Genomic DNA, 27,527 nt, shown 5'->3' on the forward strand with positions numbered 1-27,527 from the left:
TCTATCCACGCCATGCAACGTCTGTGGGGATGTAAAACGTGCCATAGGCAATCCGCTGTATTATTACTGTCAAGAATAATACCACCTGCAGTTACTGACTATTCCTGATTTCCATTGGCAACAATGCTGCGTTTTGCATAGAGAACACAAGAGAAAGCATGGGAGGCAGTAAACCATGAAATTGGCCCATTGGTGAAAGAAGCAGCTTTCTTGAAAGAAGTGGGGAGGAGGAAGGGAGGTTTGCTTTGCTGAAGCCCAAGTGGGCGAGAAAAAAAAAAACACATATAGGCGCACACAAAAGACAAATGTCACATTGCACATTAAGCCCACCTTTAATTTGTCTGTCCCATATAATTGCTGAGTAATGTGTTAAAATTCCCTGCAGATCTTCATTTTGAACTTTAAATGCATAATCTGGACAGAAATGTTCATGAATCATATTAAAAAATATGGTGTGCTTAGCCTATACGTGGCAGGAGAAATGTCATAAAACGGTAATGTTTGATATGAATACTGCTAAACATTTACTTTGTATGGGTCTTCCACAGTGTCATAATAACACAGTCATACAGACAAGGACACTATTTAGCCATATAACTGTCGTCATGGAGTGAGGAGAGCAATAGGAAGAGAATGTGCTCAGGTCTTTTTGAGAAGGAAATTTTGGGGGGAGCAGATGCAGTCCAGTTATGGAGTAGCCTACTATGATATTGTTTACACCCCCAAGGCACTGACAGATGCATGCACTTATACGCCATCTACTGTTCATTGTCCATGATGACATATGTCAAATTATTCAGGAGAGACATAAAGAGAATAATTATGCATTTGTATTGCCAAAGCAAACATTGGTGCAAACAAACAAAAAGTGCGTAAATTAATGATAGCAATTGATAACATAACATAATAAAAATTGTAGCCTATACAAATAATAGAATAAAATAATTTAATTCTTTATTTCTACATACATGAGAGAGTGCTGTGCAAGTAAAAAAAAAAGAAGTTATTTATTGAGTTTTATAAATATGTAATATAATTATATTTTTTAATATAATTAGGCCTATGCACAATTATAATATTAGGCCTATGTATAAAATATAATAATAAAATAATATAAATAATAATAAACCAAATTTGAAATAAATATATAAAATAAGGGGTATAATAATTTGAATTCTTTGCATACAGTGTACATACAGTGTGCAAATATGCATTATTATGAGCTAGTACGCTTTTTACTCATTTTAACTTCTCTAAAGTATTTATTGTAATTTATATTTAATTATATAAAATAAATAAATATATATACCAATCATTACACAGTTTCTTACATTAGGCACATATAAAAACAAATGCATTTATTATATCATAAACTATGGTACATACAAATAATAAACAGTAAAATTAAGAGTAAATATAAAACAAAATAATGAATATTAACAATAATAAAATGACCTAATGTTGTAAAACAAATTTTTAAGCCTCATACAATTTTAGCTGACTTGGACTTTTATTATGAAAAATGTATGTTGGTGGCCATTTTGAAAGCGTGTTTTCCTACGCTGCTTGTAAACGAACTGTTTGCGCAGGATTTGATATGGAAGTTAAACTCTAAAAGAAGAAGAAGAAGAAGATATGGAAGTTTTCTGAACCTTTAATTAAAATCATGGACGAACTTATTGTGAGTTTCTCCTGAAGTTAGTGTTGTTTGGCGATCTGCATTGGTATTTCGATATGTGAGCTTATGATGATGTTACCGCTGGACTCTTCTTCCAGGATGGATTCAGTGAGCCATGTGGCCAGTGCTCCGCTGTGGACTGGGGAGTTTCAGATGGGGGTCACTTCTTCTGCAAGAACTGTCACAATGTGATCGAGGTTGGTAAATAGACAAAAACTATCACTTTAGTCTTAACTGTCATGGAAACACTGGTTATTAATTAATTAAAACGGCCTTCATCCAGTAATGCAAACGACCAAAACATTAATGAAATAATGCTTTATAATTTCACATCTTTCCCTAGAAAACAAGGGAGGTGGTGGATTCCACCGCCCTTTATTGTAAATACAGCAGGATCTCACAAGTAAAGAAACCAAAGAGAAAGAGATCGGGTCAGTCTTCTATCCACTTTTGATAAGCTAGTATGAGACATTTAGAGTTACAAACAGTCCTTTTTATGATCTCATGTCTTCTGTTATTTTTCAGATGATGAACGAGAGTGGATGGTGTGTGAGGGATTTCAGTTCATCCTGAAACTCCAGGCCAAGGCTTTGGTCAGTCTTGGTGTTTGCATGAAATTTGAGGTTAGTAGCTTTACCCCCGGTTTCACAGGCAAGGCTTGCCTTGACCTAGTCCCAGAATAAATGCATGTTTGAGCTGTTTTAACTGAAAGCAACTTGCACCTCCATAGGCTATCTTAAAGGGATGGTATAATCACAAGATGTAAAATAAGTCTCTGATGTCCCCAGAGTGTATATGTGAAGTTTTAGCTAAAAAATACCCCACAGATTATTTTTTACAGCATGTTAAAATTGTCCCTTTTTGAGGGTGAGCAAAAACGTGACGTTTTGTGTGTGTCCCTTTAAATGCAAATGAGCTGCTGCTCCCAGCGCAGAGGGCGGAGCAGCTCCGATTACCTGCAGACAAGAACTGAAATGTCAGAAACTGTTCTGCCTTTTATGTTTCAACTGGAGTAGGGCAATAATGGAGAGACTCAAGAAGAAGTGACAACATGTAGAATCAGTGCCATTGTTTTGTCTGTTTGTGAAACCAGGCCTTAGTTTACTATATCATAGTCTTGAGGTCCTTTCATACTGAGTGCGACGTGATGAAGCGAATTGAATCTCCAACAAACTGTGCTTTCACATCAAACGTAAAATGATTGATCTATTTTGGCCAATTCACGGCTGCGCAATACAGTGGTGCAGGTATGATGTCACTTTGTAGGCCAATCGGCAGTTAGCATCACACTGGTTCCCTCGACAAAAAAGAAAAAGAAAAAAGATTTTCCATAGGCTTTTGGATTATCGCTAGAAACAAGCTCTTTGAGCAACAAAAGTTTGATACTTACATGTTTTTCCATCAAGATAATTCTCACAGATTACAACTTTTATGAATTTTGAAGCCTAGGCTAAATGTAGTTAGGGTTAGTTACACCACGGTCCCACATATTCAACGTCCCCATCACTAAGTTTCAGACAATTCTTTCAGTTTTTATCTAAAAACATTTTCCCAGAACGTTTGAGTTAGAATAGTTTATAAGAGCACAATTATGAGCATAATGAGGCTGTAAAAGCGAACTGAGCTGTTTAATCTCCTCGACAGAGTGACTCTGTAGTCCCATTTAGCCACTTGTTAGCAACCACACTAACCATGAGTGGGGTAATATTTATGTATTTTATGTCGTAGAATAAAACTTGAAAGTGTCTCAAAAGAGCTTCTGTTCACCACCACAGACCTTAGTTCAGCCATTTAACCAAAACCCCGTTCAAAAAACGCATTGACTTTGTGACGTAAGTGCTAAAATGCTAACTCGCTTCAGCGTTTTGGCCTACAAAGTGATGTCATACGGCGCTGACCGAGAATGCATTTTTCCTTTGGCTTTAACCTCGTCCACTGCTCAACACACAAAAGTAAATTAAGCTAGATAAATAAAGTTTGATTCTACACCAGAAACACAAACTATCTATAATGTTTAAGAGCTCTTCAGATCACATAATTCAATGGAAAATTAATAGAAATGATATTCTTTATAAAGAAATATTAAGTAAACGTGGGAATAAATCAGACACCATTGATAACGAACTCATCATGCATTCTCTTCTCTCTTCACACACTAGTCCAAAAACAAAAACCACACCATGATTAATTGTGCTCTGTGTGAATAGCTCCATAGGGTTCTATTGTTTCGATTTAAGAGAACCATTGCGTCGTACATTCGCTTCACTAAATCGCACTCAGTGTGAAAGGCCCTCTATAGATGACAAGAAAAAGTGTCTCTGTAAGATGTCATATTTTGTTTTGACAGACAGAAGTTCTATGGAATTTCTGGAAGAAATACCTGCAGAACACACGGCAAGCTTTCACCGAAAATGTAGTATACACTCCAAGATTTACAGTGGTAAGTTTTATGTTGAATTTTAATGTTAGTGTTAAAAAACACACACAACCTCTCTGCTCCGGTGTTATTTTAGTATTATTTATATTCTATTACAGTACTTATTAATATTTTCAATTTGCTTTTATGTATTTTCAGTTTTCATTTTAATTTAGTGGTATACTATGTAATTTTTTTTGTTTAAAATTTAAATTATAGTCAATCCTTCATCTAAAACATGTTTTGTCTTGATCACAATAGTAAGTGTTCTTTTAGACCTGTCGGGATGGTTATTACGGGAAATTGCGTACATGCATCACTCACCTGTGCATGTCTCGTCATATCCATAAATAGAGACGGTCGACATAGAATCTCAAATCTTGAGTAAGGTATTTTATTGGACAGATAAATTGCTATATGTAGCTCTCTAACAGATGTCATTGGAAAGGGATCAGATTTCATCTATTGTGAAGGGTTATTTTATTATGGTTGCAGTGCTGTGCTGGTATTCATTTAAGGAGGTACTGTGTCTATTAATGGGTAGAGCTACAGAAACGTCTTTAGCTAGTCAGCTTGAGATTCTTTCCATCTAAACTGGTTATATCTCTTAAGCCTAGTAGTGAATGATTTATGAGCAGAAGGATAATCTCCCTCTCTTTTTTGGTTATGAGAAAGAGCCTTATTCATCCGCACTGTCACGTAGAGCTGAAGCACGACCAAAACATGTTCTTTAAAAATCTGCAAAATGCATGCAGTTTTGCTTTTTAACCGCTAGAGGGCCAAAAGTTAAATAATGATTTTTACACGTTTTAATTAACCACAACCACTACTCTGCTTTTTTTTAAATGTTTTTTTCCTCAAGTACATGAAGCCGAGGAGTGAGCCAGAGTCTGACACTCAGAGCGAGATGTCATTTCACAGTAGTGGGGTTTCTTCAGAAACAGAAATGACTGCCTCGGGTACGGATACGATTACTTTCTGTCAGCTGGCACATTTACACCTGATTTAAAGTGTCAGTTGAGCTGCATTTTGTTTTTCTGCTGCAGGTGACACCACTGATGTACAGTCATCACTATGTTCAGAAGCTTACCAACATACGTTCACTCTTATGAACATGCCACGGACACTGGCCCTGTGCTATCTGGCTCTGCTGTGGGTCCGAGAGGCCATCACTCTGGCTGACTTACTGAGGTTTGGAGTACAAGCACTGCTTATTTCAACACAAATTGCCTTTTAGCAACCCATTTACCTTATTGTTCTGAATATAAAACTTTTTTTTTTCTTTTCTTGGAAATTAATCTGAAAAAATGTGATCGTCTAGACCAGGGTTCACCAATCTCGGTCCTGGAGGGCCGCTGTCCTACAGAGTTTAGCTCCAACCCCAATTAAACACACCTGAACCAGCTAATCAAGGTCTCACTAGGCATACTAGAAACTTTCAAACAGGTGTGTTGGAGCTGGTTGGAGCTAAACTCTGCAGGACAGCGGCCCTCCAGGACCGAGATTGGTGAACCCTGGTCTAGACCACAGGTGTCAGCCCTACAGAGTTTTGTTCCAACCCTGCTTCAACACACACACACCTGCAGTTTTCAAATAAGCCTGAAGGACTTGATTAGCTGATCCAGGTGTGTTTAATTAGGGTTGAAGCTAAACTCTGCAGGGCTGTGGCCCTCCAGGAACTGAGTTTGACACCCCTGGTCTAGACTTTTACATGTCAATAATACACTCGCAACAACAGGGAGCGCCAAATACTCGTAAAACGAGCCTGAGGAAAAAACATTCATCTCCCCTGGATCAGATATTTAATGCAGATCAAACACTTTTTTGACATGCCAACATCTATCACTTTACATAAAAAAAGATGAGAAATAAGTCATTGTGAAATCTACTGGAAATGTTATGCCATGAAGCATTTGTTTTTAAATTTGATTGTCGGCACATTTTTACTGAATTGTTATTTTGTTTTCTGAATTGTTATTTTGTTTTTGTAATTGTGATTTGTTTTGCACCTCTCGGCCACCGTAACATCTACCCATGTACCGATCCGATACCATTTTATTAAACAATACCTAGTTATGCACGCTAGCTTTGCTTTACGCTGCAAATCGGAGACCAATTCTTCTTCGCTGCTCTAAACAGTGGTTGCTTGTGGCAACACAGGAAGTTGTGCTGTTGCCACAAGCAATCACTGTTTAGAGCAGCGAAGAAATGAAAACGCAAATTTTCAAATGTAGGCGCGCGGCAAGCGCATAATGTAAGAGACGCTGGCGCCCAACATCAAATGGCAAACGTAATGAGAACGGACCAATGCAGCGCGAGCCGATCGTGATCAAGCTACACTGTTACTACACAGCGCTAAGAGATCCAGTACAGAAAACATTTGAATTCGCCACAGAAGTAATAACATCGCTGCGAGATCTAGTGAGAAGCATTCACATTCTCCGTTATTAACGGATCAAACAGCGCTGACGTGGAAACCAGGAACATTGTGCTTTCAAGTAACGTTACGTTGGTTTTATTTTGACATGAATAAAATTGCTGCCCTCAAATGTTAATCTGAAATAAAATAAACCTTTGTTTATAACTAACGTTACTACAATATTACATTTCATTTTTTTTATAAGGAGCTGTTTTTGTTTTATATGTCAAGTATAGCTCCATCATTGCTCAAAGTAAAAAATGATCATACTTTATGATGTTAGTTTTAATAAAAAATAAATAAATTAAAAATGTAAATCAAGGAAATTTCTCTGCCATTTCTTTCTTTTTGCTGTATTGAAAACGTACCGAACCGTGACACCAGTGTATCGTATTGAACCGAACCGTGAATTTTGTGGACCGTTACACCCCTATTTTTTCATATATCATTTTTTAGATTCCTAGATTTATTTGTTGCACTTTTTTATACAGTTATATTGTAAAACTAAAATACCTTTTATAAAATAATTCTATCAATTCATACAGGGCTAGTATGAATTGCAGCTGTATAGATACACACCCAGGTATCGGATTAGTACTCGGTATCGGCCGATACCCTGAGTCCAGGTATCGGAATCGGTATCGGGAAGGAAAAAAGGGTATCGGAACATCTCTAGATTTTATTACACTTTGCTCTTTTACACACGTGCAGCTCATGATCTGGTGCTGTGGTTCACAGCATCTCTGCTTCTACTCTGCTGATTTTGGGTCACTTATAACAAGCATTCAGTATTAGCATATGCCAACCACCATACCACACTTTTAATGAGAAGTGCTTAAAAGCCAGCAGTTGTCAACAAAAGAAAAACTGTAAGGCCTCTCTGTGGTTTTCCATCAAAATAATGTTTAAAAATTAGTTTTTCTAATTTTGGACTTATTTTATAGTCATATTGATACAAACTCGCATTTTGGACCAACACAGCAAACCTGTAGCTTTAAAAAAAGATCCCAAATCATGTAGCTCTACTTTTAAGTTAAGATTAAGGTTATAAAGACTGTTTTTTCTTCTTCTTTGGAATAACATACACCAATGAATCATTCTTCATTTACGTGTATTTAATTGGTATTTGATGTCATGCTGACTCAGTGCTGTTTAAATGTTTGATATGTTTGCTTTGGACAATTTATAGGCCCAAGTTTTTCTCCTAAGCTATATTTCTGCATGGTGTGCAGCATCAAATATTGCTGTCAGTCTTTCCAGCCTGTGTATTTAGATGTATTACTAGTGATGACTTGATGCTTTTTACGCTTGTACGGGATCATTTGAAAAATGTGATTTTGCAGTCATGTTTTTTTGCAGGCTGGTCTCAGAGAGACGTGTCCCTTATATGGACATTCAAGAGGCTTTTCCAGAGGAGATGAGACTGTTTGGAAAAGATGTCCATATCTTTCGAGTTTGGGTGAGAATGACACAACCAGTTCACACTTCTTCAGTCATAAATCAGTGTGTTGTATTTCTGAAAGCCATGACTACTTCTACAGCATCTTCCGTCCTACTCAACGGTCCATAGAGAAGCTTTTAATCTGGCTCAGATCATGCAGTTACCCTCCTTCCCAACGGTTTCCCAGGATTGCCTTCTCCACCCACTTCCACTCTCTGTCCGATATCTGCTGGATGCAAACCTCCCAGGTGAGTGTGTATGACTGTAGTGGAGAGGTTGTGGCAAATGATGGTTTTAGATTTGAAACTAATTTCAGGGTTCCCGCGGGGTCTTAAAAAGTCTAAAAAAGTCTAAAATTCTGAACTTTAAATTTAAGGCCTTAAAAAGTCTTAAAAACGGCCATATTTTCATCCGCGGTCTTAAATTTCATTTAGTCAGGTCTTAAAAAGTGTTTACCCTCGTTTATTTCCAGAAACGCTGGCCGCAGCAAAAAGTATCGAGTCGTAGCCTACAAAGCGGACCTCTAGTGCTGGGGTCTCCATCACGTCGCTCGCGGCCTGATTGGAGGTCGCTCGCCAAGAGGCCGTTCACATATCGCGTCTTTTGCGCGCTCAAGTTCGTTCAAATGTAGGCGCACGGTAAGCGTGCTCATAATAGAAGCGACGCGCTCGTTTTTTCCAGGCGCTGTCTCAGTCAACATCAAGGATGGGGGTGCACCCAAACACTACGGGTGTTTTTCTCTTCTCCGTAAAGAAATCTTGTGGCAGAGCTACAGCAAGCGTTTTTCGGTGGTGGAAATCCATTAGCTACTAAAACTTCTTTGTCGTTGTGGAGAGCGCAGGGCATGGTTGCATAGCAACGTCAGACGCCACGGGAAAATCGGACCTAATTTTACTATTAATAATAAAAGATAAGCTAAAGTGCATTGTAAATGTCAGTAATTTATCTTTTTGGACTCATTCTTTTTATGAAAAATTATTTAAAGTCTGAAATATGTGAGGTTTATCTTTTTATAAAACCTTTTTTTGTCAAACCTTTATTTTAACTTGTACATGTTAGTATAACATGCACAACACTTTAAAAATGTAATTTTTTAATGGTATTATTTTAATGTTTATGTAAACAAAAAGTGCATATTGATGCTAAATTTATTTGTTATTTGCTGGTTTTCGACATAAAACTTTGATTTCATTGTGTAGTATTAATACTTTTTGAACAGGATTCTGTGATAACCATGATCATTTTTGTCACTATAATCATGAAATTAAATGTTCATGCCATTTCATCTCTAGTTATTATCAACTATGATCAACTCAAATCAACTAATTATGTGTGTTTTTTTACAGTATACCGGTAATATGCAAAGTACAATTTTCTATAAAAAAAAATTATATCTGATTCTGTTCTGACACGCGTTGTTGGGTGTGGAGGAAGGTTGCTAATGTGATTTATTTGTAAATTAAATGAATGCTTTTTCAATTACTGAATTCATTGAAATAAAATGAATTCTTTGATTTGAACATTTATTTGGTAATGCGTCGTGTAGGTCTTAAATTTCAATCTTTATGGTCTTAAAATGTCTTAAAAAGGTCTTAAATTTGACTAACTGAAACCTGCAAGAACCCTGTAATTTATCCAACATGCATAATCCTCTTTTTTTCTTTTTGTTTGATATGTCTCTGATCCTCCTCAGATGCCCTTCATATCTGGGTCCACAAGGTTATAAGGGGGGCAGCTATGGATGACGAATCCTATCTGACCTTTGACCCCAAAAGAGAGAGCCCCGGTCTCTTGCGCTATGAAATTCAGGCGGCAGCTGTCATCATTGTTGCCATGAAGCTCCTTTTCAAGTTGGACGATCATGTGGAGTGGTGCGTCACTTCATAACTTGTAACTGAGGGTTTTGCTGTTATCTTTCGGGGGGGGGGATTTTACTTTACTGTCTTTGTAAAATTAAATCTTTACTGATTTTGAATGTTTCTCTTTTTTTCATTAATGTCTCAAGGAAGTTATCTGAGGAAGCGGCCAAGAAGAAAAAGACAAGTAGCTATTTTGCTAGTTTTTAATTTTGATGTGTATCATTTTAGTTTTGTTTGTTTTTTGGGGTCACAACATGCTCTCATAAGCTTTTCACAGTCTTCAGGTTAAAAAGCTGGTTTGAAATAGTACAACCCGTCTTGGAGAGAGCCAGACAGAATGAGGAACATGAAGAAGCCCTGTAAGACCCAAGTATTTCAATAGTTTCCATGACTTTTATTGACAAATCTTTTACTACAATCTTTTCTGTTCTTCTCTTTCAGGCGGCGATGGAAGCCCACTAATCCTTTCATTACATCTTTGCAACAAAAGAGCTTGGTCCTCAAAAAAAGACGTAAGCTGGTCTGGTCACATCTCCGTAATGATCTCAATAGCGTGTCTCTGTCTCTCATCCAATGCTGTCTACATTCATATCTCCAGGTGTGGCTGATTATTTGGAGCAGAGATTTCACAAGTTAACTGACTCTGCATCAGAGCAACTGCCTTGCACCACAAACCCTTACTCCAGCTTTCGCTTCAGCTGGGGAAATGAGGAGGGTTCGGATGGACCCAGTATGCATAACAGGCGTTTGGACTGTACCTTTAAGAAAAATGGTGTCAAGTACCTCGCCAACCGTAAATACTGGCATCCTGAACTGAGGTTATGCGTTAAGAAGTGAGTCATCGCAAATGGACATATTATAATACTATATTGTATTTGAATAGAATTTACATTATAAAATATACAATGTAATGTGTTCACTTTCCCCTTCATAGGTCATGCGGTAATCATTTCTCAGAAATGGAGCCCTGGTTACCCAGGATGTACGTGTGGGTCCTTGATCTCTTCTCTTTCATTCTGGGGGTCCGTCAGGCAGAAGTGTACCAAGAGGTCCTCAATGTTGAGCGTCGCTTCTTGAGCAGAAGTCATCGGTCTAAGATTGAATGGACTTACTGTTCCCTCACAAAGAAAAAAGGAAAAAAGTCCAAAACCCCTGTTGCGAAAGAAAAAATCGCTGATACCACTGACAGAGTGTGAAATGTGCACATCAGTTTCCAAGAACCCTTTTGTTCCCCTCCATCAAAATGGCAGCAACAATTATTTATTTATTTTTGGTTGTGCAAGATTTTCACATGTACATTATCTTTTTCAGTTTTGTCTTGCACAGTTTAAATCTGTTATGAGAGTATCTATTTCCCTCAAAAAATTCTTTTTCTTGTATGCATTTTATATTTTGAATATACTTGCATTGGTTGTAGCTACACAGATGAACCAGCAGGGGGAGTAATGCGCCTCATAATTGAGTGATAGATTCTTTTGTCCTGCAGCTCACTAAAATTGTTTTGTCTTATTTGTGTGAGCAAAATTGATGGTGGTGGAAAAATTTAAGTAATTCTGCTGGGTAGATGTACTGCTTGAGGGTTTTGTGTCTGAGCAGTTTTCTTTGTTCTTGCAGTCTTTGTCTTAATAGACCTGGGTAAAGGAACAAAAGCCATTTCACATTTTTAGTCCAATAAATGACTCATGTAGGAGAATGTGGCTTATATTTGATCATACTGTGACTTAAAATAATTGCATATATACATATTCCTCCACTGCTCTAGATGTATGTATTGTGGCCCACTGCCGTCACGAAATTAAACTTTTCATACATGTCCTTTCAATATGCCTCAATTGTATCATATTATATTGCAAAATGCCACATTTATTTTTCTTTAAAAATCTCAGAAATATCACCTATTGAAATAACATGTGATAAAGCTACTGATGACAAGAGTTCATATTGTTATTATTTGTATGCACATGATTTCTTACTTTTGCTGCTTTGACAGGCTAAAGATATTTATTTGCCAAGTTGATGGACACCTATATTCAATAATGTTTTGGAAATGCTTTATTATAATTGTTTTTTCTCTCTTTTACAAAAAAAAAGGCTGCTGAAAACTCGGCTTTGCCATCACAGGAATAAATCAAATTTTATATTATTATATTAAAATACAAAACAGTTGTTTTAAATTGTATTAATGTTTCACTGTATTTTTGAACAAATAAATGCAGTCTTTGTGAGCACGAGACTTCTTTAAAAAAACGTTAAAAATTGTACAGACCCCAAACCATGCTATTATCATGATGCATTTCTCAGAAATAAAACTGCTTACAGACTGAAGCAATTAAAAAGCAAAAAACTAAAGCTTTTTTTTTTTTTTTTTTTTTTAAAGCAAAAAACTAAAACAAAGGAAAACTTTTGTTTTTATGTTTCAACTTTTTGACTGAAGAGTACAATCCCATTGGCTAAAAAGGAACTGGACTATTTCAGCCAAGAAATAAAACTGGGTAGATCCAGAGAGATAAACATTAGAACAGCAGGGCATGAGTGATGGAGGGAGGAAGACATTTGAGAAAGACTGAGCCAGAGGGGGCTGGGTGAGAGAAGGGAAAACCAGGACAGAGAGCCTGTGTGGTGTCATGGGTGTTTTTCTGGCACTTTTCCTCAACCAAACCAGCTGACTGAGCGTGTGTGCGTGTAAACACCGTCCACATGCTTTCTGCACGAAAAGCCCTGACGTGCACAAACATGTACTAACTCTCACAGAAACATTCTTGTTTCCAGCTAAACAAATTGCCCAGCAAGCTTTTCAGGGTTGTTTTCCCTTCTCACGTGTAGAGAGACCGTTTTCCTGGCATGTTGTCTGTTTGTCTTGGGCTCTCCCAGACAGACAGCGCTATTTTTGAGCTGATCACACTCCATGGTGCCAGACGGAAAACACTCGGTCCAGGGATTGCACTCCACGAACTGGGTTTAACCTTTGCTTACTGGCCAGTGTTCTGTATACACACTGATAAACAGACCGGCACAGTTTCACTGTAAACAACCGACGGTTTTATCTTTCGTGTTTTATCTCTCACTTCACTTCCTCTCCTTCCCCCACCGCTGGTTCTCTCTTTCATTGACGCACACCACAGTGCTTTGTGTCAGTATTTGACGCTTATAAGGTTTCGCTCGATAGATGTAGGTCTATATTTATATGCCTAATAATGTTAACTTGTCTTATGGAAGTGTCGCAACCATTTATTTTATAAAATTGCAGTTAGAAAAACTCGAAAGGAAAGTGCTTATAACAGAGACTTTTCCTGTTGGAAGCAGTCGAAAAAGCCACTTTCCCTCAAAATCTTGTCTAATTGTAGCCTACCTTCAAAATAGCCTAAAATAAAATTGTGTAGGCCTAATACTGAAAAATGTGAGCATGATTTACTTGCAGTTTATGTACATTAAAGGCATTGGTCAAACATCTGGCCAGTGATCTTATCAAGCTCTATTCAACTGATAAACTATCACAACTCTACACTTAATGCTGGATTATATAGAATATGATATTATAGATATAATAATATCTTATAATAATTATTCATATTATATAATAATTAATATTATAGAATACTATATAGAATAGTTAAAAACTAGGGGATCAGAATCAGATTTCTACTTTTTTTTAAAAAAAAAAGAAAATAATAATTTAAAAAAATATGTTTATTTAGCTCACATTAAATTGATCACAAGTGGCAGTAAAGACATTTACAATGTTACGAAAGATTCCTAAAGATCTTTTAAATAAATGCTGTGTTCTTTTGAACTTTCTATTAATCAAGGAATCCTGAAAAATAAAAAGTATCACAGTTTCAAGAAAACATATTAAGCAGCACCTCTGTTTTCAACACTGATAACAAATAAAAAATGCAAAAATGCTTTGCAAAATATAAAACAGAATCAGAATATGCATTTATTACTAATGCTAAACCAAGAAGATGGGTCATCATGAGTCATTGTGCATTTATTTTTTCTTGCACTATGTTGCATATTCAGAAGGGGTGTGATGTGAATATTGTGAACAATTTTTCCATCCTTCTGTGTGAGTCGTGGGTGTGGAGGCGAGCTGTTTGCTCTTAGTCGTGATGGTGCCTCTGAGAATTCATGTAACTTATCAAAATGCTGAGTAAGTCTCATTCAAGTACAAAAACTGTGAGAATAAAGCACCAACGCTCTTACTTTGATTTATGATGTTAATTTACCAATAATATTTACTTCTAACGGCCATGAATGGGAAGATTCGGGCTATACGCAACACGGAAAGCATGTTGCATCTCAGAGGTTAAAAGCAAGCCCGCCCTTTTTGGCTGACCTACTTTTTGAGAACTCCACCTATCTGAGCTCAAGTCATTCAGTTCAGACGGGCTGCAGCAGCACATTGGATGAAGCCTCAAAGTTTCGACTGTTTTTCCTCAGCAGCCCAAAGCAGACAGCACATCTGCCACCCAACCCTCCTCATAGCTTGTGTTTGCATGCCCTGTTTGGCCTCTCTCTTTCACACACACAGACACACAAACTGCCTCCGCTGGCTAGCAGCCTAACCCCCATACATGGCCTCACTACCCTCCCAAGATTCCACAGTCTCTGGGTTCACTCAGCTCATTCTCGAAAACACAAGCCATGGTGATGAATCTAGTTGTTATTATAACACAGCAAAATTAGGTTATTTTAGGTTGAACATGTCTCAGCTTCATTTGAAATGGTTTGTGTGCAAAGGTTGTACATCTCCAGAACTGTTTAAATAATTTTATTTCTCATTAAATATCTTTTGACTTTGCTGACTTTTATATCTGTTATGAGATTTATTGTTATAAACAGTATCTATTTCCCTTAAAAAAGTTTTTTTTTTCTTTTATGCATTTTATATTTTGATTAAAAAATAAATATATCACTTACATTGGTTGTAGCTAAACAGATGAACCAGCAGGGAAAAAATATATCCACATACAGTACCATTTTGGGGTCAGTAAGATTATTATTATTATTATTTTAAAGAAATTAAAGGCAGGGTATGACATCCTCATTCTTTTAAACTTTCATCAAAGAATCCTGATTTTTTTTTTTAATATTTAATAATAAAGTGTTTTTAGTTTATGTTCAACTTTTCATGATCTGTTTTCTTGTTTCATCAACACAGCAGATCAATTTCCTCAGTCTTTTGCTTTTGCAAAATGAAGACATGCTCCTTATTTAGGAATCATCTCTATTAAAGACCTTTGTGTCTTTTCTCTTTACATCTGACTCCCACAACACCAGTTTCAACAGATATAAACACAACAGAAAAATCCCAATCCTGCCATCAAAATGTAATGAAGCAAAACCAGATGTTGCCCTCTAAACCTCAATGCAGTATAAAGAAACGTGTTTCACCAGTAAAAGTCCTCTTTTTTGTTTAAATGTGTTGTTTAGCACTTTGTGCAGGCTTAAGAAGCAATTATTTTGTTATTATGTACAATTAGTTTAAATTTGTTCCTTGGGATTAAATATTTCCAGATCTGCAGCAGAAACATTCAGTTTTTATTATCAGACAAAATGGCTGAACCTTCCCTATATCTATACAGAATTAAATAATTCTGATAAATTATTTTATTTATACAAATTTAAAAAAAAATACTAATAATAAAAAGAATTTGCACTTTAATTAGTTGCCTTAGTTTGTTCTCGTCAATTACGTGTTTAGGACTCCACATTGATTTTTATTATTGGATCATCTTTGTGAAGAAAAAAAACAAACAATTATGTAAATAATTTAATTATTATTTAAAAGACGTTTTGCCATAGACTAGGCTACTTTTTTTTTTTTTTTACGAATGTCAACCATACATTTCTTTAATTGCTAAGAACATTACTAAATGTTGAACATAAGAACAGCAAATGTCTTCCTCAGCTGTAAAACACATCACAGACAGAGAAATACAATCTCCTCTGTCTTTTTCACAGGATATCTGAATCTCTGAAGAGGAGGGGGACTGATGAAGCCTTTTGTCTGCTCAGCTCTGCTCACTAGACAGACCAGCAAAATCACAGCCCTCCTGCAGGGACGCACAGTTAGGATATACCTATATGATTTGCACACATTTACACCTCTTCCCACTAATCATTTAAGTGTAAGAACAGCTAATTATCACGAAAAAAACAGACAAAGAGAGAGACACACATAAAGATTAGTGTAGCTACAACAAAGAGATGCAGCATATAGGCTACTCATAGACTCCGCCCTGGATTCTTTCACAGAAAGCTGTTCCACCGAGGTCCCTGAGTTCAGTTCAGTTGAGTTCACTAAAACTGTGTGCGCATGTGGGATATGTAATGATTTCCGGACCGCCCTTGTGACAACTGTCTTTTTATAGAGACAAAAATGGGGTTGTCATAAAAAAATGTGCATCCTCGCACAACCGTATTTTTTTCTAAAAGTGTTTGTATTTGTTAAAAAGGCGAATTAAATCTCTTTATATATTTCGATATTATTATTAGCCTACTAGTCCCATTGTTGTTTCATTTTATTATAGCTATTATTCATTATTTCTTGTATAGGCAGCATCTCACTGTGTTTCCCCTTTGTGCAGTCGCGTGAGGCTGCTGAACATTCATGACAACACTTTATATAATAAAAGCAATACGGACTATCCATAAAAAACATAGCCATGTTTTAATCAAAATATGTGGTTTTCGCTTCTTTATTTCAATTTTGTTTTGAATGCAGGCGTTGGCTCGCGTACTTTCAGTGTGGACTGTGCTCGTCTGCGCATGCCACACTCCGCTGGCACAGCTAGCCAGACGCGTGCGAGTATCTCACGATTCCGCTCGTTCGCTGCGCCGACCTTTCCCCCAGTTCTCGAGCACCGGGTTCACCGGGTTTACACTGACACTGCTGACTCCTCTGAAACGCCCCCCAACAGCCACGCACCCCGTTTCAGCCAATCAGCGAGCGATCACGTACTGATCACGCGCTGCCTGCTTTTCCATTGGTCCGTTTCCGCTACACCTTTGTTTTTGATTGGTAACATGTTACCACCCGCCAGAGTGCTCTGAATTTTGTTTCTGTTTTTTTTTGCTTCTTTCTGTTGTGTTTTTTTTTCGCGCTTCTGATTCACTCAGCTGAGGTTGGACCTTGCTGTAAAAAAAAAGTGGTTAGACTTATGTACCCGGGCTTCGTATCACAGCTGTCTTTCTCGTTGCTTTTAAGAGACGTTTACATATGCTGAATTTCACTTCTGACTCCGGCCGGGTAAGTTGATTTTATTGACAAAGTGGCTTTACTGCTACTTTTTAGTATTTGCGCATTGACCCACTAATGATGACATCCGCTTTTGCTGTAAGTTGTGCCCTATAAACAATTATTCCATGCTCATTGACGGAGAACAGTTGACTTTGAGCTTATTTGAGTTTATAATTTCTGTTCACACACACAAAAAAACATACTTGATCGTCTTGACACTTAAAATTAACCACATTCTTTGTGTTAAATTGCTTTGATTAAATTATGTCATGATGAGCCATTTGCCGCAATCATTGTTGTAACGTTACATTTGCCATTAAGCTGCAGTGCTACTTTACGTTCAAACTATTGTCATCGTTTTTTTTTTTTTTGTTAGCGACCTTATGTGCCCCCTGAACATACTCGAGTTTGAACCTAATTTTTCTCATCCTTAATTTATACATTCAATTGTCAGTTATTTCAGAATGCATTGTTTGAGTTATTACAACAACGTTCTGTTATTTTACTATCATGCTTGATGTATCGTAATGGCTCCGCTTTGACAAAAAGAGTAAATTAGTGCAAAACGTCTTGATATGGTTAACCACTTAGATTATACTTTTTTTTTTTTTTTGCATGGCATACTCACATGGCTTTTTGGTTGGGTGCACGTCACTCTTAAATCTATATTTGGCGATGGGAGGTTCCCAGCAGCTCATGGTTAATGCTCTGCAAGGCGCAGGGTGGGTGTAGTCGCAAAGTACTAGGGGCCCTTTCTTTGCTTATGAATGGCAGCAGCAGCTTTTAACAGTAGATGCATAACAGACATCACCATCTTGCCACTTTCATTGTATGTCATGCAATTAGATAGGAACCGTTATCGTGATGGTGTCAATTCAGATTCAGTGTGTTGTGGTTTATAAACTAGTGGCATTAAAATAAGAAATGTGCTTTTTTTTTTTTTTATCTATAGTCCAGTCTTGTGGACATCTGCGAGGTGATGATGGAGAGAAACAGGCATGACAGTGAGAAGTCCTGCTCCTCCACGCTGGAATACAATGACCTGGAGGCTGCGGAGGCTTTGGTGTGCATGAGCTCCTGGGTCCAGAGGACGCACAAGCCTCGCCCACTGACGCCCACCTCAGACTCCTGTGATTCTCTCGCCTTGCAGCCTGAGCTCACTGAGTCCCCTAAAGACCTGGTCTCCCTTTCATCACTGGTGAGTGACTCGGAATTGGACTGTGTGAGCAGTATAAATACATTTTTCCAAAAATGGTTTGTGGATGCTGCATAAATGAAAGCTGTTATGGCCCACATTTTTTTTTAAATAGGAAGTGTAGAGTTGCTAGTATACTAGACTGGAATAAACTACTCGACTTTTGTTCCAGAAAAACTGGTCATCATACACTAAATGACTATCACACACTTACCAGACTTTCAAATTCATAGACCTAATTGCTAGGAGACACATGACAAATGAAAACAATATTTGTTCTAAAATCGGCTCAAAATAACAAACTGGATTTGACTGGATGTAATCGTAGCTGTTCCCATCTTACACTATGTGAGTTTCTGTGAAATCAGTCAACTCTGACTTTCCCAAATCTGTAGATGGCTCTGACTTTCGGCAACTTGTCCAGACTGAAAATCAAAAATCATGTAGTATATTCCAGCCTTAAAGGAAATTCCCAATGCTCAATGCAAATCTCTTCTCTCCCACCAGTGCATGACCCCTCCCCACAGCCCAAGCTTTGCGGAAACTTCAGGCACAGCGGTTCTCAGTACCTCAGTGGCCTGCTCGAGTCTCAAACCACACCCCAGACTATGCTCAGCCTTGACCAACAGGGCTGCATGTCACATCAACTTGCATCCCAGTACCACAGTCCTTCTCAACCCAGCTCCGCCACAGATGGCAGAACAGTCCTCGCTGCGCAGAGCCACCAGTGTTATACGGCACACCGCCGACAGATCCGTGGACCACAACATTCCGTCTCCGACCACAGGGCAGGAGAGGCCATGTTCTGCAGAAGTCCCTCTACAGCACACAGAGCCTGGTGCCAACCTCAAAGCAGAAATGCAAAGCTCCAGCAGCCCATGTGACACTGCAGAAACGGAGAGAATGGCCCCTTCTCCCGGCTCCCCATGCTTTGCCATCCCCACTACACAGTCCGCCGTTCCACAGTCGCCCATTTCCAGCCCGCCGGTGCTCTGTCAGGTGTTTCCTGTTAACGGGCAGACCGGAATCATCTCAGCGTTCGTTCAGACTCCAGTTCAGATGCAGACCTCAGGGTCAAAGCCCATTCTTCCACATTCTCAACCTCTTCTGGTGAGCTCATCTGTGGCTCAGGGCACTGTGATGTTTGTAGTCCCACAGTCTCAGGTATCCCAATCCTCCACCTGCCAGCAGAGCGTTGTTACGCTTGGGAACACGAAGCTCCTGCCTTTGGCACCCGCTCCAGTGTACGTGCCCTCAGGTCAGAGCGGCGGAGTGACGCAGTCTGACTTCTCACGCAGGCGAAACTACGTCTGCAACTTCCAAGGATGCAAGAAGACTTACTTTAAAAGTTCCCACTTGAAGGCTCATTTAAGAACCCATACAGGTTTGTATCCACTTAGCAGAAAATATGATTTTGTGCTAAAAGGTTGCATGTTTATTGATCATATCCCTCTATTTCTCAGGTGAGAAGCCTTTCAGTTGTCATTGGGAAGGGTGTGACAAAAAATTTGCCCGTTCGGATGAACTCTCCAGGCATCGTCGGACGCACACGGGTGAAAAGAAGTTCGTCTGTACTGTCTGCGAGCGTCGGTTTATGCGAAGCGACCACCTGACCAAGCACGCACGCCGTCACATGACAACCAAGAGGTCTACAGTGTGGCCTAACGAAGTTCGTGACGTAAACAAAATGGCCACTTCCCAAGCACCATCTTCCATACCCCTTAGTGTGCTTCTTCCTGCCTCAAACTAAGTTGAGAATCAGACCACTCACCTCAGTCACCTCAGGACAATATCCCACTGACCATTTTAACAGGGGAAATACAAGAAAACCAAGGCTGCTACACATCCATGTACATAAAACAATGTGACATTGCACTGGATTTTTACTTTAATCATGGTTGTTTATAAGGAATTCTTGTTTACTTTTATATAAGTTATGTCTCCCAATGTTTTTACTCCCTTTGCCAAAGTCTTTGCATCAGTTCATCTGTTACTTAATCTTTATTGTTGTATATTTGTAGATAAATATTACTATCTATATGAATGTAATGTGTATTCAAATTAGCATTTATTGTTGATATATAAATAAATGTTATTGATGTTACTTCTGTTAATTGGACAGTATTCCTGTAATGTGATACTACCTGCAATATTCCATATTATTTAATAATAAACATTTGTAGTAAGAATATAGCATTTGTTTTGTTTGGTACCTCTGATAAACAAATGAAAATAAATGACTGGCGTCTAATTAGATACATTTAAGTGTTCAGGGCATTTTAAAAACATTAGAAAGGAAAGAAAGAAACAAAAAACACTACATGTTTTAAATATGTTTTACAAAAAAGATTAAACTCAGACATGAAAAAAAAAAAAAAACACATTAATATGAATATAGTGTTACTCAACGCGTAAAACGTGGATGAAGAAAACAATAGAATCATTACATAGCAACGAACTGGTGTGACGACACAGTTACACAACACCAGCTCAACATCAATTCTCAACATTGTCACCCCACAGCACCCAGTAACAAACCTCGTCCAATCACATCGCTTCATTGTGGAGCGGTTAGGGGGCGCGACCAATCACAAAGGAGGACGAGTTGGTAATATGGCAGCAGCAGCTTGACTGACAAGCCTTGGTTTCCGCCCATTTGCCTTACTGACCGATATTTCCAAACGGGAAAAGGAAACACAAAATAAACAAAAACAGAAACTGGACTAAAAGTCGATTTAAGATACAGTATTTTCTGTTTAAATGATGATTAACTAAATCAAAGTGAAAGAAGTAAATAAAAATGGGAAAATTCGACGATGGTCTATTACGTGAACAACTGTCAGAATACAATGACTTTTTATTTTATTTTAGTTATACTTTACAGAATCGTTGTTTTTTTTAATAATTTACGATAAAACATGTATATTTGATAATAATAATAATAGCCTTTTAACAACTTTTCGAACGGCAAATTTTAATATAGGTGAAGCGCGCCCCCTGCTGTCTCTATAGCATTACAGGCAGGCTATTGCATAATGTCGCATAATATACGAAGATTTGTTTTATTTCCTCCACAGTGTTGATCCCACTATCGCATTCAGAGCAGCTAAATGTTTTGTGTGTGTGTCTGTATATTTAGTTCAGTTTTTATCTTTGCATTGTTATTATATTGTTAAAAGTGAAATAGTCAAATAGTCATCAATCAATATCCTAGCTAAACAAGTAATGTAATATCGTCTGCGAGTAAAATAGAAGATTTAAGATAATGTGTATGTAGCTGATCATTTTTCGTATTTTTTTGTACATATGTTTAACTTTGTTACCACAATTTATTTGATGAGAGTTTCTACAAAACATATAACATCTGTGATTATTGTCCTCCTGCCACTAGGAAGCAGTATCCCAAAAGCATTCAGTATTTTATCCCAGGAAGTGACCTCTTGGGCGTTTTTGTTGTTCCCGCGTCCTGAAAATGTTTTTTTTTTTTTAGGAAAACAAAGGATTTCAACATTTTCGCTGTTGTAAAATACATTTTCAACACAATTTGGATAATTGTGTTATGCCGACTTTTAATTAAATCACAAAGCTCGTAGGAATTCGTGTTTTGGTTTGGCTGTGGTGAGCAACTCGCCTAACAGCGGATAGTTGTACGTGGTGTAATGTTTAATCGTCAATAAATACATAATCCCTATTTTTATACACCAAAGTCTAACGTTACAGTTTATATTAATTAATGATGCTCACTATGATCTTTGTGCTTGTTGACATGAGAAACAAGAAGAAAAGCGAAACAAAACATTTTCCGCCATGATTTTATGAAGTTAGTAACAGTTGTTTTAAAGATCGCATATCTAGTTTATATTCATTATTAAAAAAATAATATTTCAGTGTTTTAAGTATCATGGATAATAGTACGGGTTGAAGTTATGTATTTTAATAGTTTACTCAAATCTGGCGCGAAAAGTTCTTCCTGGTAGAATTTGTTGTGTAAAATGGGCTTGGGTTTGTTGTTGGCTTGTTATAAAACGAGAAATGTCAGTTTCAGCTTTTCCACACTGTTCATGTATTTTTCCTCAAACATAAGTCGGCATGTTGTTTTACCTTAAACAACTGTGTGTGTTGTTAAATGTGACATCTGTATGTAATCGACAACGACAGACTTGAGTGATTTAAATGGCACTACCGTGTGATTTTATTTGACCTTATTCTGTTCGAATGAAATTATAAATTATAACAACTCATTATGATAAAGTGTACGTTAACCAAAAATTTCATATCCTGTAAATGTAATATTTTCTTTAGTGGGCAGTTAACTTTAACACACATTTCGCACAATATATTGTAAATGAAATGTTTTTGTACAAAATACAAATACCTGTTTTTTCGCTCTCTTTTTCTTAATTCGCGCCTTTTTAAACCTGCTTGTGTAACTTGCAAGTTCGGTTTTGTGTAACACTTGCATCCCCCAACATGTTTGAATTTCCCGCGAGGCGTAATCCCCACGTGACGCCGTGGAGAATTCTGATTGGTTCGTCTGATGAAAGATTTAAAAGGACCAGACGACGCAATAAAGTTTGCCCTCTTCCCATTGGCTGAGAATGAGCGCCAAGAATCGAATATAAAAGAGTATCCCTGGCATTCATTCTTCGCTTTCTTCGCTTCAGCTGGACTGTGGACCTTCAAACTCATACTTTGCTTTTATTTATTTGTATTTGACTTTGTTTTAGAAGTTGTGTTACATATATTTTTTTTAAACTTCACCTCATTTCTGTTTTACCAAACGCTTAAAATCTTTACAATGATGTCAACTCGCTCTCCACTGAAGGCCAAGAATGAAAACACAGTTTCTGCAAAAATAACTAACATGTCCTTGGTGGACAAAGAAAACACGGTAAGCGCGTTTTTATTATTTTTAGGTGTTATCTGATATCCATACATGTAATTCTAAGACATGTGCTGAGATACTTTATTTTTCTGGAGTAAGTTAACGTTCCTAGATCAATACTATATACTATGTCAGAAGTATTACTCCTGTTGAATTAACAGCCAAATACTAAACCGTTGTAGATTGTAAAATGTATGATTTGTTTTGTCCTCAGCCACCCAGCCTGAACTCCACCAGAATCCTGGCGTCCAAAACGGCGCGCAAAATCTTTGATGATTCAGAGGTAAGCTTACTTTAACTGCATCCCTGCACGTTTCCTCAGGATTTACAGCAGTAATGCATGTCAAATATATATACCAATTTAAACTATTGATTTCTCGAGTTATGTTTTAAAGTGGTAGATAAAATTTGGCGCCAAGTTGGGCTGGTCCATCAAAACTATTGAGAACAATGGCTCGTAAAAACGAATCTAACTGAAGACCATGCTATATAGTATCCTAAAATGGGGGTTTACGGTGTATTTTAAGCCAGTTAATTTATTAGGGTTTATGCTGATTTTTGCGGTCGGTATCTCGAGCTGATTCGTTGTGTAAACTACGCAGAAATGTTGCAAAAAAAGTACGATTAAATATGCAAAAATTCTGTACATGTTTCGAGTGATGTTTCCATTACCATATTTTATTGTGAATTTTATTGTCAACCGGAAGAATACTCTTATTTCACCGGCAAACTAGACCGGAAGTAGTGGGGCAAGTTGGAAAAAAAAAAATCCCGTTTACTACGTTTATAGTAGTAGCTAACGTTACTACATACATAGTTGCAGAAAATGTCATATGCTAATGCTTTTATGAAGTCTCTAACTTGTATCTTTTTAGTATGGGGTAAAAAAAGTTTGGTTACCAAAGCAACAAACTAGGTGAAACTAGGTTTTCATGCAAAATGGTAAATATTTTGAAGTATTTAAATGCAAAGTTGAGATTATATTTTTTGTTGGTGGAAATGCATGTAATTAAAAAAATAAATCTTCAAAATGTGTTATGCACATGAATCGTCAATCATGAAGTGTTTGTGCATTATTAACTATGCTCCTCCCATTCACATGCAACAATAGGCACTGGCGATTAAAGGTTTAATTTTTATTTTTTTATTTTAAGGAGCCGAAAAAAGTCAGGAAAGGATCTTTGGTGGAAGAGCCCCTTCTAAAGGAGAACCCCCATCGCTTTGTCATCTTCCCAATTCAGTACCATGACATCTGGCAGATGTACAAGAAGGCAGAGGCCTCCTTCTGGACTGCTGAGGAGGTGAGCTTCAATGTATATTTTATACACCAGAAGAAATTAATGTTTGTTCCATTAACCATTTTTATGGTTCTTAAAACCATGACATCAAAGCAAGCATATTGCAGCGTTTATAAATATTTTAATTTTTCCAAGGTTGACCTGTCCAAAGATCTTCAGCACTGGGATTCCCTGAAAGAAGAGGAGAAATATTTCATCTCACATGTTTTGGCTTTCTTTGCTGCAAGTGATGGCATTGTCAATGAGAACTTGGTGCGTTCGGAGGCAAACTTTCACAAGGTTTTTAAACTTCTGTAAGAAGTCACACTTTTCTTATCGCATGTCTTCTGTGATTTAATCTAGGTTGAGCGATTTACTCAGGAAGTCCAAGTGACAGAAGCCCGATGCTTCTACGGTTTCCAGATTGCAATGGAAAACATTCACTCTGAAATGTACAGCCTGTTGATCGATACCTACATCAAAGATCCCAAAGAGAGGTGAGTTATTAGACACGTGGGAGTTATTAGGGGGGCGATGATGAGTGGCGCAGGGGTACGTACCTCAGCTGATAATGGGAGCTGAGTGTTGACTGCTCAAGATCAGTGGACATGTGGTCCACTGGTTGTAGGGTGTCAGCACGAAACTATCGCCGTGACTGAGCCCCTTAAACTATGTGCTTGTCTAACTTCAATCTATTTAGATATTTAACTAATAAATAATAAAGTGTTTGTTTTGCTCCTGTAGAGAATATCTGTTCAATGCTATTGAGACGATGCCTTGTGTAAAGAGGAAGGCTGACTGGGCGCTCAACTGGATCGGTGACAAAAACGCACAATTTGGTATGTTGTACTAACACGCTACTTCAGATTTTATTTACTAATGACTTAAATTATGGCCTGAGCTAATTTTAAGTCTGTATTTAGGCGAGAGAGTGGTGGCTTTTGCTGCAGTGGAAGGAATCTTCTTTTCTGGGTCTTTTGCTTCTATTTTCTGGCTAAAGAAGAGAGGACTCATGCCTGGACTCACCTTCTCCAATGAACTCATCAGCAGAGATGAGGTAATCATTTAGAAACGTCTTCTAACACGGGCATGAATGCTTTCGAATATGTTGTGTGAAAGTTGAAGATGTGATCTTAAGTTATATTCTCATTCTCTTCACAGGGTCTTCATTGTGACTTCGCCTGCCTCATGTTCAAGCACTTGATCAACAAACCATCAGAAGCTACAGTAAAGAAAATCATCAAAAATGCTGTTGAAATTGAACAGGTTTGTGGGCTTGAGTAGTGCCAGTCTTTTTTGGCCTTGAGTCTTTTTGTGTAGAAGGTATACTTTGAACTGCTTTGAATGAAGTGCATGCTACTGGCGAAACTCATGTGATTTTTGTCTTTGTCTTCCTAGGAGTTCCTGACTGATGCGCTGCCCGTAAAGCTGATTGGCATGAACTGTGACCTAATGAAACAATACATTGAGTTTGTGGCTGACAGGCTACTGCTGGAGTTGGGATTTGACAAGGTAGGTTTATTTGGAAACCTTAAACTGCATTTTGTGGTAGTTTTGCTGCTTTGCTCATAGAGACAGAGCATATTTATGCCATGCCCACACCGGGGGGGAAACAATCCAATCGTCTCCATTGACTTTGCATTGCGAGAGGCTGCCTCCTTGTCATTTATGACTTATAACAAATAACAAAAAACAAAACAATGTCGAAAAGCTGCTATGTGACAAGGTGTACAGCAAACAAGCTTAAAAAACCCAGAAATAAGTTTCTATAATCTGTCGACCCCAAAAAACAAGCATTTAAGGACACAAAAGTGGATACAGGCAATTGAAACAGAGCGCAAGGTGTCATATTACTCTGAGAACTACGTCCACTGGAGCAGGGAACGTAATCGGTGACAGTATAGCTTAGCTTACAAAAATATAATATATAAAACTGACATTTGGATATTTGACTTACCAGTGACAATGTTTACTGCTTGTTTTTTTTGTGTTTTTTTTGTGCATACTGAGTGTCAGGATCCCAATTTACCCATTCGTTCCAGCCTGTACCCACTATTGTGTCCTTAAACACTCGTTTTTTTGGGGTCGACAGATTATAAAAACTTATTTCTGTTTTTTTTTTTAGCTTGTTTGCTGTACACCTTGTCACACAGCAGCTTTTATGCATTTTTCTGTCTTTTGTTACAAGTCATAAATTACAAGGAGGCAGCCTCTCGCAATGCAAAGTCGATGGAGATGGCCCCCCCCGGTGGGCGTGGTCTTCAGATTATGACGCGTTGCGTCTTTGTGACTGACCTCAGGTCGTTAGCCTTGTTGGCTAATATCAGACTACAAATCAAGCTTGTTCTGTGCTTTCAGTTTAACATGGCATTTCAAGTGTCATTAACCTTCTAAATTTCTTTCTAGGTCTATAAAGTGGAAAACCCTTTTGACTTTATGGAGAACATTTCCTTGGAGGGCAAGACCAACTTCTTTGAGAAGCGAGTTGGCGAGTACCAGCGGATGGGGGTCATGTCTGGATCTACAGATAAAACCTTCACACTGGATGCTGATTTTTAAAGACCTCACTCTGAGTGCCTGAATGGACACTTGTAAGCTATGGACCCTTTGGACTCTAAGGAGATTCAACCTCACTTATTATTGTTTACATGATTTCTTTATTCATTTGTTTTGATGTTTTCTATGACTTTTTATTTTTGTTGTTTTAAATGATAATAAAAAGAACTGATCTACCTGTTGCTTTTCTACTCATTGCATTGCCTCTAGGGTGTGGCAGAGACGAGGATTAGACATCTGTCTACAACTCTGGCCCCCGGTTTCACAGATAAGGCTTAAGATAGTCCCAGACTAAAATGCATGTTTGTGCTGTTTTAACTGAAAGTAACTTGCACTGACATATCTTAAAGATTGTCAGTGCCATTGTTTTGTCTCAAGATGCACACCAGTAATTCTTTCTAAGACACATTTATTAAAGCTACTGAAATGCCTTGATTGAACTCTATGGCCTAATCTAAACCATCTGTGAAACTGGGCCTGGGAGTTTTTAATGTGACTGATGCATCGGCCTACTGCAAATATTAGTGATGTGACTAAAAGTAGACTTAAATTGGTGCT

The 27,527-nt window shown here is 37.8% G+C and overlaps 3 protein-coding genes across 3 annotated transcripts; all 3 read left to right on the plus strand.

Moving 5' to 3' along the window:
• The first annotated feature begins 1,512 nt into the window (after positions 1–1,512).
• On the plus strand, positions 1,513–11,635 carry taf1b (TATA box binding protein (Tbp)-associated factor, RNA polymerase I, B). The gene is made up of 15 exons (XM_084091207.1): positions 1,513–1,681; positions 1,777–1,875; positions 2,022–2,109; positions 2,204–2,301; positions 4,026–4,118; positions 4,957–5,053; positions 5,141–5,285; positions 7,873–7,972; positions 8,055–8,202; positions 9,648–9,825; positions 9,960–9,997; positions 10,091–10,172; positions 10,255–10,325; positions 10,412–10,646; positions 10,748–11,635. The coding sequence occupies exons 1-15, from the start codon at positions 1,667–1,669 to the stop codon at positions 11,007–11,009; spliced, it is 1,749 nt and encodes a 582-aa protein (XP_083947333.1). The 5' UTR covers positions 1,513–1,666; the 3' UTR covers positions 11,010–11,635.
• A 5,197-nt stretch (positions 11,636–16,832) lies between these two features.
• klf11a (Kruppel like factor 11a) lies at positions 16,833–20,614 on the plus strand. Its single transcript, XM_084091726.1, has 4 exons — positions 16,833–17,065; positions 18,009–18,254; positions 18,759–19,635; positions 19,715–20,614. The coding sequence occupies exons 1-4, from the start codon at positions 17,036–17,038 to the stop codon at positions 19,999–20,001; spliced, it is 1,440 nt and encodes a 479-aa protein (XP_083947852.1). The 5' UTR covers positions 16,833–17,035; the 3' UTR covers positions 20,002–20,614.
• A 1,064-nt stretch (positions 20,615–21,678) lies between these two features.
• Positions 21,679–27,145, plus strand: rrm2 (ribonucleotide reductase M2 polypeptide). The gene is made up of 10 exons (XM_084090972.1): positions 21,679–23,142; positions 23,351–23,419; positions 24,291–24,437; positions 24,570–24,686; positions 24,777–24,910; positions 25,158–25,252; positions 25,337–25,470; positions 25,575–25,679; positions 25,812–25,925; positions 26,820–27,145. Exons 1-10 carry the CDS (start codon positions 22,789–22,791, stop codon positions 26,970–26,972), a joined length of 1,422 nt encoding a protein of 473 aa, XP_083947098.1. The 5' UTR covers positions 21,679–22,788; the 3' UTR covers positions 26,973–27,145.
• The last annotated feature ends 382 nt before the right edge of the window (positions 27,146–27,527 follow it).

The sequence above is a fragment of the Abramis brama genome, assembly GCF_963993115.1.
Source record: "Abramis brama genome assembly, chromosome: 18".
In the NCBI taxonomy this organism is placed as follows: Eukaryota; Metazoa; Chordata; class Actinopteri; order Cypriniformes; family Leuciscidae; genus Abramis; species Abramis brama.